The 11,706-nt window shown below is 38.9% G+C and overlaps 4 protein-coding genes across 4 annotated transcripts; 2 read left to right on the top strand and 2 right to left on the bottom strand.

Annotated features, from left to right (window-relative positions):
- Nucleotides 1-199: 199 nt before the first annotated feature.
- Nucleotides 200-1,060, bottom strand: CAB4 (putative pantetheine-phosphate adenylyltransferase; the record flags this gene model as incomplete). The annotated part of the gene is made up of 1 exon (XM_002496694.1): nt 200-1,060. One exon carries the CDS (start codon nt 1,058-1,060, stop codon nt 200-202), a length of 861 nt encoding a protein of 286 aa, XP_002496739.1.
- Nucleotides 1,061-1,225: 165 nt separating this feature from the next.
- Nucleotides 1,226-2,911, top strand: CWC22 (U2-type spliceosomal complex subunit CWC22; the record flags this gene model as incomplete). Its single annotated transcript, XM_002496693.1, has 1 exon — nt 1,226-2,911. One exon carries the CDS (start codon nt 1,226-1,228, stop codon nt 2,909-2,911), a length of 1,686 nt encoding a protein of 561 aa, XP_002496738.1.
- Nucleotides 2,912-3,381: 470 nt separating this feature from the next.
- SCW10 (putative family 17 glucosidase) lies at nt 3,382-4,584 on the bottom strand (the record flags this gene model as incomplete). The annotated part of the gene is made up of 1 exon (XM_002496692.1): nt 3,382-4,584. One exon carries the CDS (start codon nt 4,582-4,584, stop codon nt 3,382-3,384), a length of 1,203 nt encoding a protein of 400 aa, XP_002496737.1.
- A 1,072-nt stretch (nt 4,585-5,656) lies between these two features.
- FKS3 (putative 1,3-beta-D-glucan synthase) lies at nt 5,657-11,167 on the top strand (the record flags this gene model as incomplete). Its single annotated transcript, XM_002496691.1, has 1 exon — nt 5,657-11,167. One exon carries the CDS (start codon nt 5,657-5,659, stop codon nt 11,165-11,167), a length of 5,511 nt encoding a protein of 1,836 aa, XP_002496736.1.
- Nucleotides 11,168-11,706: the final 539 nt, after the last annotated feature.

Raw genomic sequence — 11,706 nt, 5'->3', positions numbered from 1 at the left:
CTTATACGTTATCTTCTGTAGTTGGAATTCGAATGGAAAGAGCTGAATAAAATACTGGAAGAAAGAGAAAATACAACGAATTCATCATCATTTATACGCTACAATTTATTAAATTACAATTTCGCCTACCTATGTGAATTATGTATATGCTATCAGCCTAAAATTATGGGTAAGAGAAAAAGGGGAAGTCTATTCAATCCTACTGTTGTTCCATGTCCTTTTTCCTCAACTCTGTGCTACTCAATTTTTCTTTCCAACCATCTTCTTCATTACCACCTAATACATTAACAACCGATATGTCTAATTCAGTTAGACCTTTTTCAATTCTCGTCTTATTAACGAATTGACCACCTTGTACTGTTTCTCTGCTGACAACCAATGCTTCAATTTCCGGGACCGTACCAGTAGGTCCACACACGTCTTTTATCAGCACTATTTCCACTTTCAATGTAGGTTTTAATAGTGCCAAGAATTTTTTAACGTTATCGCATCTCTCATCAACAGTCTCTAAAAATTCTCTGTATTTCTTGTTAACCAATAGATCTTGGTCAGTGACACCCACTATTAGTCTGGAAGAAGTTATGAAGGCTGCCATCGTTAGAAGAATCTTGTGGCCATCGTGGATATGATCGAAAGTGCCTCCCAACGCACTCACCTTGTACTTTTCGAAATCCGAAGGACCTTCAGTTAGGAGATCATGCCATGGACTGGATTTAGGTTGTTGGAATACTCGCAAATTTTTATGGGTGAACCTATTACCATATGTTTCCTCCGGTACAAATAACCAATCTAATTGTAAATCGTTTACTGAGAATTGTTCGATTAGAACATCAATAGAGGTCCTGTAAAGATCCTTTGAAATCAAATAATCTCTACTACTACTGTAAAGCCTCCCTAAAGCAGTGTCGAGATTGTACGATAGTCGAAATGTATCTGTGAGTATAATCTTCAGTTGACTCTTGGCATCAAGTTCTAAATTGCCCAGAAGTTGGGCAAAAAGATTTACCAGTGAATCAGTGTCTAAATTACCCAGATCGTGAAACAAAACGCCAACCTTCATAGTCCTTTTATATTCTTTACGATTGAACTGGTGATGGTAGCTATTACTCTTGATGTTATGCCGATACAGGGCGATCGTGTATATAATAGCGGTGATGAGATGAGATGAGATGAAATGAGGTGGAAAGGCACAGCAAATCTCAAGCTTCGGAGTTTTAATTAACTAATGGACGAAGAGACTTCTAAGGAGCTTCAGAAGAATAACTGGGGTACTATTGGCTCTCACATCGATTCTGTTATTGCCAACCTAGATGACTTCAATTTAGTGAATTCTTTCAAAAGTCTATTAGATGTTAATGTAATACGTGGTAAGAGGCTTGTCGTTAGGTACATTCTCAAATATCAGGCTCAAAATGACAGACCTATCGTTTATGCCGCCCTTTCTAGCATGCTCAATGCAGAACTGGCGGAATTTGGTGAGATTTTGACCCAAGAGGCAACTGTAAGGTTCATAGATGGATATCGAGAGATGGATAATCGTAAGGCTATGACTATGGTTACATTTTTAGCAGAGTGCTTTAACTATGAAATGATTCATGAAATTGTGGTGCTTCAGCTGCTACATATCCTTCTAGAGAACCTGGACGATATGTCACTAGGTATCGTCATTCAACTACTTCGTACATGTGGTAAAAGGTTGTTAGAAGTGAGTAAGACTGCACATAATATGGTTTTCGAAAAACTGAGGGAAGTTCTACAGAGTGGTACCACTTCAAAACCAATATCTCAATCGTTGGAATCGTTATTTGATCTAAGAAGGTCAAACTACCAAGAAATGCAGGGGGCAGGATTAAGCTTACCAGACAATTTGGGAACCAATATGCATACATTCATGATTGATGGAGAAGATATACGAAAGCATTCCAAATTATTGGGTACATTTGAATTTGATCCAAACTTCTTGGAAACCGAAAGGGACTACGAAGATTGGAAAAACAGTATACTTTCTAAATTTCACCTTGACCAAGAGGAGGAAGGACAAGAACAGCGAGATGAACCACAACCCCTAGTAGTCAAAGATATGACTTCCAATGAGGAAATCGAGTTCAAAAAGAAAATTTACCTAATTCTTAAAAGTTCCCTGTCTAGTGATGAAGCCGCCCATAAAATTATTCAGAAAAGAATACCAGATAAGCAAAAGTATCGGGTGGTAGACATCATAATCAAATCGAATTACCAGGAAGCGACCTATTCTAAATTTTACGGTTTATTGAGTGAAAAACTATGTGCAAGTCATAGAAGTTGGAAACCAGCATTCGAACAAATATTTACAGAAAACTATCAAGACTGCGACGAATTGGAGCCGGCACAACTAAGAACGTTGGGCAAGTTTTGGGGTCATCTCTTAGCCTCTGATTATTTGGGATTTGAAGTGTTTAATAACGTTCATCTCAATGAAGAAGAGACAAATCCTCCACAAAGAATTTTACTCAAGTTTATCCTGCTAGAATTGGTAGCCGAACTGGGCATTGATCAACTACAGGCTAGATTTCAAGAAGAATACATTCGGCCATTCGTACAGGGTCTGTTTCCTCAGCAAAATGCATCAAACATTAGATATTCGATCAATTATTTTACTGCAATTGGGCTGGGTGTTCTTACAGAGCAAATGAGAGCATTGTTGACTATTGTTCAAAGTAACGAGCTGGCGACCCCGCCTGTGGGGTTCAACTCCCCACAAGCATCGCCAGATACTACAGCTCAGCCTAGTAATGAACCTTTTAGGCGGAGCAAAATAAGTCAAGATAGAGCCAGGACTAGAAATAGGTCGAGATCAAGAACACCGCCAAGAAGAGCTAGGAATCGGTCAATTACACCTCCCAGAAGGAGAAACAGATCAAGAAGTCCATGAAATGAAAAGAAGGGGCATGTAGTGTATAAAAAGAATTAAAGTAATTATAATGTAAAAGGTATCTTTCAATTAGCGGTAATAGGCCCGTATACAGATATAGAATAAAACAACCCCCCATCAGAGTAAAGGACACCGCAATCAGTAAAGATATTGGTATAAAATAACAAAATAGATGGAACTTTTAATTACGTTGAAATTGAATTATTGAAAAACATTCAAGAGATTGGGTATATCCGCTTCATCTCAGAATAAAATCAACAGCGAAATACTGGAAATAATATTATAAGACATATGGTAACACAATTTCAATCGACATGGAGTAACAATCAAAAAAAAAAAAAAGGAAAAACTGAAAAATAAAACAGAAAATAAAATTGAAGTCAATCAAATCAATAATGAGTCATAGAGGGGGAAAGTAAATGAAAAAACAAAAACTTGGTATAATATAACGAGCCCATTTGTCAGTTTCCTTAGTCACTGCTTAGGATACCGAACCATTTTTCGACACCGTATGCACCGTCAGCCTTCCACATATCGTTGAAAGCAGTGAAAGCGTAAGTGTCGTCACCGCAGACCTTAGCGATATCTTCAACAGCGGCCTTTTGGTTTGACTTGGATGGAACGGCTGAACCGTAGGTTTGACCTTGAGATGGCCATCCGGATTCAACAATAATAACCTTCTTCTCACCGCTACAAGCCTCGTAAACTCTTTGGATTTGTTGCAACAACCAGGAACCAGCATTTTCGGCTGCGGTAGCTTTGTCGAAGAAAGCATGAGCGTTAACAGCCATGTAGTCAGAGTACTTGCACAAGTCTGGGTTGTTGATAACAGCAATGAAAGTGTCCACAGAAACGACATCACCGTTGTAACCAGCGTTTTTCAAGGCAGATTTACCTTCATCAATGTATTGACCAACTTGAGATGGAACGGCTTGACCACCATTAACCAATTCGTTACCAATGGAAACGGTAACAATGTCATCCCAGGAACCGTATTTCTCAACAGCGTCTGCGATTGTTTGAACACCATCAGAAATGCTGTCCACGTAGTAAATGCCTGCAAAAACCTTTTGGGAATCGGACTTGGCCTGCAAGACGTTGGCCACTTGGTCACAGTCGGTACCATAAAGTCTTAGGACTGGATAACCACTCAATTGTTCCAAATCACTTTTAACTTGAGAGGATGATTTACAAGAACCATCGCTGTTGTAAGGAGTGTAGGTGATACCCTTGAAACCAGAGGAACCTGCGCTTCCAGAAGTACCAGAACCACCACCAGTAGAAGAAGGAGATGCTGAGGAAGAGCTTGAAGAAGCAGAAGATGGTGCTTGAGAAGAGGAACCACTAGTGCTAGAAGGAGCAGCAGAAGATGATGGAGAAGCAGAAGATGATCCGCTACCAGAGCTGGATTGCGAGCTAGTTGGCAATGGTGCTTGGTGAGAGTATGAATCGGATGGAGTGATTGGAGATACGCTGGAGCCACTCACAGGTGCGGCAAGAGTGGTTGGACCTTGGGCACCGGTGATAGCAACGGTAACCTTTTCCATAATGGTATTGGTGACGAGAGCACGTCTGTCCTTGTGGTGCTGGTGACCATCACCAGGTGCCGCAGCAGGTGCTGCCAAAGCAGCACCGACCATAGAGGTGGTAGCGATCAAGTTAGTCAAACGCATACTAGTAAATAATTAGTTAAAAAAGGATCGGATAGTTTTGTTATTGGAATTGCAAATGAGCGTACGGAAACTTGACTCCAAGGCAAATGAACGACTTAGTTAGGTTTGTTTTTTTTTTGTGATCTTAACACTGATTAACGACTTGCAATGTGTCCTTCACACCTGTATTAACGGATCGATTGACAAGTAAGTGGTTCTTTGCTGTTTATATTTAAAAAACGGAAAGATACCTCGAGTAAAGGAATCAGAAGAGGAGAGCAAAATGAGAATATATTTTATTTTATTTCATTTTTTCTGAAGAGATCTATCAATCTATGCCCTTATGGGAAAACGACTGATTATAGCCCTGTTCTGTAATACCTGCGTTTAGCCCATGTCGCTATTCCCAATTCTGCTAAGGAATCACGGACCAAGTGAAGAGGCAATAATTAAAAGTTTTGCATAAGAATCTTCTAGCCCTTTACCGCATTCTACTATTGGAAACTAAAATCTACGAAATACCCATAGTTAACAGTTCCATAGTTGTTTTTAATTTCCCTGAAAGGTTTAAACCTTGAGACAAACCCAATCGTTTTATTACTGTAAAGGTAGAAAAGAGTACATTGGCCGAAGTCAAGAACGGGAGGGCGAAAAAGGGGGCATCGAGACGGAACCCGTTTCAGATCTAGCTCAGAAAGCGGCGTAGCTTGCATGAGAAAAAAAAGATATAGAAGAAGTACGCGAACCAATTCTATTGTGTAGACAAATAGTTACCCTGATATAGGTGTGCGAGTATATCACATTACCAGAAGGGGAATTAAGTTTATAGCCGTCTAAAGTGATTCATATATGGTGGCTTTGTGATGCGGCTGGCAACTACCTCGGCGGCTGTAATGACAGCGGCTACATTGGCGGTTATCTGGGTTGGGGAAAAATAAGGGGGGAAAAGAAAAGAAACGTGCGCGGGAAAGGGAAGCAGCGACTAAAATGTAGGCCTATATAAAGGCGGCACGGTTCTCGGAGGCAAGAATTTATTTTCCTTTTTTCTACATCACACTTTATCTTTTTTTTGTTTTTCTTCGATTGTACAAGGATGAATGAGTACGGCGGCAATTACTCGCCAATATCATTAACAGATATCGATTATCCAGCTTGGTGTCAAGATGAAGAGGTACCTGTTACCAAAACGGAATTGAAATCTATATTTGACGATTTGACTCGTAAATTTGGATTTCAACAATCATCAAAGGAAAACATGTATCATCATCTATTAGCACAGCTGGATTCAAGGGCTAGTCGGACAACTACACAGAATGCATTGTTATCATTACATGTTTCGTATATAGGTGGAGAACAGGCAAATTTTCGGAAATGGTATTTTGCCGCCCAATTGGATTTGGATGAAGAGATTGGGTTCCAAAACATGAAATTAAGAGGTAAATCACAGAGGAGAAATTTCAAATCCGCCAAAAAGAGAGGCACTTCTATTAAGCAACAAATGGAAGAATGGCAACAAAGGGAACAAGAATTTATCAGCAATCATACAAAGATGGTACTTACCCCAGAACAATTACAGGATAAAAATAGTTTGAGAACCGCTGATTATAAATGGAGATTAAAGATGAAACAATTGACACCTCACCAGATGGCAAGACAATTAGCACTTTACCTATTGTGTTGGGGGGAATCTAATCAAGTAAGATTTACACCAGAATGTCTATGTTTTATATTTAAATGTGCATTGGATTATGACGTGTCTACTCAAAATCCCGTGACTTATGGCAGTGATTCAAAGGCCGAGACCGAAACGCAATCCAAAAATTCTAACGAAGAGGTCACTGCCACTGGCCCCGCGGCTAACACAATTGCGCCTACTGCCGCCCCCGAATACACTTTTTTGAATGAAGTCATTGATCCTCTTTACCATTTCCTTAAAACTCAACTCTACCGAAAGAATTCCAAGAACAAATGGGTTCGCTGTGAAAAGGATCATAAAGATATCATTGGATATGATGATATCAATCAACTATTTTGGTATCCTGAGGGAATTGAACGCATAGTGTTGAAATCAGGCGAGAGATTAGTTGATAAACCAATAGCGGAAAGGTACTTGTATTTGAAAGATGTAGAGTGGTCCCGTGTCTTTTACAAAACTTATCGTGAAGTTCGAAACTGGATGCACTGTTTGACAAATTTTAATCGTTTTTGGATAATCCATTTTGCTCCCTTTTGGTTTTTCACTACTTTCAACTCCCCGACACTTTACACCAAAAATTATGTACAACTGCTTAACAACCCGCCCACTTTACAGGCAAGATTATCAGCGGTTGCCCTTGGTGGTACAGTATCATGTATGATTCAAATTTTGGCCACTTTTTTCGAATGGAAATTTGTACCCAGAGAATGGCCAGGTTCTCAACATTTGACTAAAAGAATGTTAGGTTTGTTATTGTGTTTTCTAGTCAATTTCGCACCTTCAGTATACGTATTTGGGTTTTTCGAATTAGACGTACATTCCAAATCAGCGTACATCGTTTCTGTGATTCAACTGATAATTGCTGTCATTACAACTTTATTTTTTGCAGTTAGACCGCTTGGCGGATTGTTTGGATCATACTTGAACCGCGGTAAAGGTAAAAGAAGATACGTCTCATCACAGACTTTTACCGCATCTTTCCCCAAACTTTATGGTCGTTCCAAATGGTTTTCATATGGTCTTTGGACATTCGTTTTTTTGGCAAAATTTATCGAATCATATTTTTTCCTAACATTATCGCTCAGAGATCCAATCCGTGTTCTTTCTGTGCTTAACATGTCCAGATGTCGGGGTGATAAATTATTGAATCGATACCTGTGTCAGTGGCAACCAAGAGTTACATTGGGACTTATGATCCTTACAGATTTAGGGCTCTTCTTCTTAGACACTTATCTGTGGTATATCATTTGCAACTGTGTATTTTCCATCATGCTATCGTTTTCGCTAGGTACTTCAATCTTATCGCCTTGGAAAAACATCTATTCAAGGTTACCCAAAAGGATCTATTCCAAAATTTTAGCAACTACTGAAATGGATATAAAATTTAAGCCCAAAATATTAATCTCTCAAGTTTGGAATGCAATTATCATATCCATGTATCGTGAACATTTGCTTTCTATCGAACATGTTCAGCGGCTATTATATCAACAAGTAGACTCGATGATGATGGATAAGAGAACTCTAAAATCTCCGACCTTTTTTGTGGCTCAAGATGATTCCACTTTCAAGACTGCCAATTTTTTCCCCTCTAATTCAGAGGCAAAGAGAAGAATATCTTTTTTCGCTCAATCATTGTCTACACCAATTACTGAACCCGTACCAGTGGAATGTATGCCCACTTTTACCGTTTTAGTTCCTCATTATTCTGAGAAGATTTTACTTAGCCTTAAGGAGATCATTAAGGAAGAATCATCAAAGAGTAAGATAACCGTTCTAGAATATTTGAAGCAATTGCATCCCTTGGAGTGGGACTGTTTTGTTAGAGATACCAAATTGTTAAATATCGAAAAAAATGCAGTGAATAAAATTTCCAAAGAATTGGGGAAAAAGCAAATAAAAGTGGAAGATATGGAGGAAGAAAATGAAATTGGAATTGGAACTGATAGTCCAACTGCAGAGGCGGCGAAAAAAGATGAGGATGAAGGTGAGGATGATCTAGTTCAAAAAAAGATAAATGACCTGCCCTTTTATTTCCTCGGATTCAGTTCTTCTGAATTTTCTTACACTTTGCGTACGAGAATATGGGCATCACTTAGGGCTCAAACTCTTTATAGAACGATTTCTGGTTTCATGAATTATTCTAAAGCCATCAAACTACTTTACCGTGTGGAAAACCCATCTATGATTCAGCTGTACGGTGATAATGTCGACGCACTAGAGAATGCATTAGCTAATATGGCAAATAGAAAATTTAGAATGTTAGTTGCCATGCAAAGATACACAAAATTCAACAAGGATGAAAGAGAAGCCACAGAACTACTGCTAAAGGCATATCCTACACTGTGTATCTCTTATTTGTTGGAAGAGAAACCATCTCCAAATAGCTCCAACGGTGACGATAGTAATACCGATCTCGATGAACCAATTTTCTATTCTTGTTTGACCAATGGGTACGCCGATATCGATAAAGAAACTGGTTTTAGGAAACCTATATTTAAGGTCCGTCTTTCGGGCAACCCTATTCTAGGTGATGGTAAATCTGATAATCAGAACCATTCCTTAATATTTTACCGCGGAGAATACATCCAAGTGATTGATGCTAACCAAGATAACTATTTGGAGGAATGTCTTAAGATCCGGTCTGTGCTCAGTGAATTTGAAGAATTGGATATGGAAAGTACAATTCCTTACGTGCCAGGAATTGAATATGATGAAGAAGCACCACCAGTAGCCATTTTGGGTGCAAGGGAATACATCTTTTCAGAAAATATTGGTGTACTTGGAGATATTGCTGCAGGTAAAGAACAAACTTTTGGTACGTTATTTGCTAGAACTTTAGCAGAAATCGGCGGTAAATTACATTATGGGCATCCGGACTTTTTGAATGCGATCTTTATGACTACAAGAGGCGGATTATCCAAGGCTCAAAAGGGATTACATTTGAATGAAGATATCTATGCTGGTATGAATGCCATTTGTCGTGGTGGAAGGATCAAACATAGTGACTACTATCAATGTGGTAAAGGTAGAGATCTCGGATTTGGATCGATTCTCAATTTCACTACCAAAATCGGAGGCGGTATGGGCGAACAGATGCTTTCGAGAGAATATTATTACTTAGGCACTCAGCTACCCATCGACCGATTCCTCTCATTCTTCTATGCCCATCCAGGTTTCCATCTGAACAACATGTTCATCTCCCTATCTGTGCAACTGTTTTTCCTACTACTTTTGAATTTGGGATCGCTAAACCATGAAACTATTTTATGTCACTACAACAAAGACATGCCCATCACGGATTTAGAAAAGCCCGTTGGTTGCTATAACATCCAACCTGCATTGCATTGGGTGTCCATCTTTGTTCTTTCCATTTTCATCGTTTTCTTCATAGCATTTGCACCATTAGTTATCCAAGAGTTATTGGAAAACGGTATATGGAGAGCCATATCTAGATTCTTACACCATCTGTTATCGTTGGCCCCCCTTTTTGAAGTATTTGTTTGTCAAGTATATTCCAACTCTTTGTTAAGTGATATAACATTTGGTGGAGCCAAATACGTATCCACCGGTAGAGGATTCGCAATAACTAGAATTGATTTCGCTATCCTTTATTCTAGATTTGTTAATATTGCGGTCTATACTGGGGTACAAGTCTTTCTCATGCTTATCTTCAGCACGGTGTCCATGTGGCAACCAGCATTACTGTGGTTCTGGATTACTGTGATTTCAATGTGCTTTGCGCCTTTCATCTTTAATCCACACCAATTTAATTTTACCGAATTTTTCATCGACTATCGAAATTATATCCATTGGTTGTCCAGTGGGAATACCAAATACGAAAGGGAGTCATGGAGCACATTCGTTAAGACCTCTAGATCTCGTTATACTGGTTACAAGCGTAAGACCATTAACGATATATCCGAGCAAGATGGTAAAGATGGTCACAAAGCAAGTCTAGACAATTTGTTTGCATCAGAATTGTTCATTCCATTCTTGGTTCTTCTATTCGATTTTACCGCTTACATGTTTATTAATGGCCAAACAGGTGTTCAGGAAGTTGAACCAACAAACTCAGTGTTAAGGCTCTTACTCGTCACATTTATCCCCATTTTGTTCAATATGATGGTATTGTTAATTCTTTTCTTCATTTCATTATTTGCCGCTCCATTGACCCAACTATGTTGTCATAATACTGGAACTGTCATTGCAAGCATAGCTCATGCGCTTTCCGTGATTGTGTATCTAGTGAGCTTTGAAATGATGTGGTTTTTAGAGGGTTGGAATTTCGCAAGGACGTTAATCCTGTTGATCACCTGTATTAATTTACACGTTTTTCTTTTCAAAGTCTTTACAGTGTTTTGTTTAACCAAAGAATTCAAAAATAACAGATCAAATATAGCATGGTGGACAGGAAAATGGTACAATACAGGTATGGGATGGCCAGTCGTCTTACAACCTGTTCGTGAGTATTCCGTAAAAATAATGGAGTCTAGTTACTTTGCAGGTGACTTTTTCCTGGGTCATTTTTTACTCTATTTGCAAACACCATTACTTTTCGTACCATTCATCGAGTACTGGCATCCAATGCTTCTATTCTGGTTGAAACCCACAAGCATTATCACTTCCAAAATCATCTATACTAGGAAGCAGAAAAGACGCCGGAACAATATCTTGAGGAAATATTTTCTACTTTATTTCCTGATCTTGGGCATATTGCTGGTCTTACTGATTTCCCCATTTTTCGCGCATAAGATAATCCCTGCTCCAAGCAAGTTTTTCCCATCGTCATCTCCAATAGCTGGAGTGGCACAGCCTAATAGCCAAAATAATAATGATACTGGTCCAAATGCGCCTGGAACCATATTGACTACTACGCCACCAATGCCTCAATTTAGAACTGTTCCATGAGAAAAGAAAAAGAAAAAAAAAAAACAAAAAAAAAACGAATTACCTTACGTACACTAAGATTTCGATTTCCCTACGATTGCTGGTTCATCGCAGTGGTAATTTTTGCCCGAACAGATTGATTTCCCTTTTATTTTCTTCGAGGCAATACGTAAGGTGAATTAAAAAAGAGAGTGATCTACGCCTGGCGCCGCACGCGTTTGTTTTGTCTGTGACACTTGAACGCGACACGGAACGTTCAACTGCTTTTTTTGGAAGAGCGGAACTACTACAAGATCTTCTAAGCTGAGTTTTGTAATAAATCCAAAAAAAATTTGGCGGTTTAGTATGAATGAAGAAAAGCTCGTATCATGAAACTAAATAATTAACCACTACTGGCAGAAGAATACGCGCACTGAGGTAAATGAATGGTAGAGTTGTGTTATGTTTGGTTTTTTGCGTTGTTGTTGATATCAAAACTTGGCAAACAAAGAGAAAAAACATTTATATATGACCAGAGAAACCTGAAATCGTCTTGAAAGCTTCTTTCTCTCATCTTCTCA

The sequence above is a fragment of the Zygosaccharomyces rouxii genome (assembly GCF_000026365.1).
Source record: "Zygosaccharomyces rouxii strain CBS732 chromosome D complete sequence".
Lineage (NCBI taxonomy): Eukaryota > Fungi > Ascomycota > Saccharomycetes > Saccharomycetales > Saccharomycetaceae > Zygosaccharomyces > Zygosaccharomyces rouxii.
This window is presented reverse-complemented; position numbering and strand designations above follow the sequence as displayed.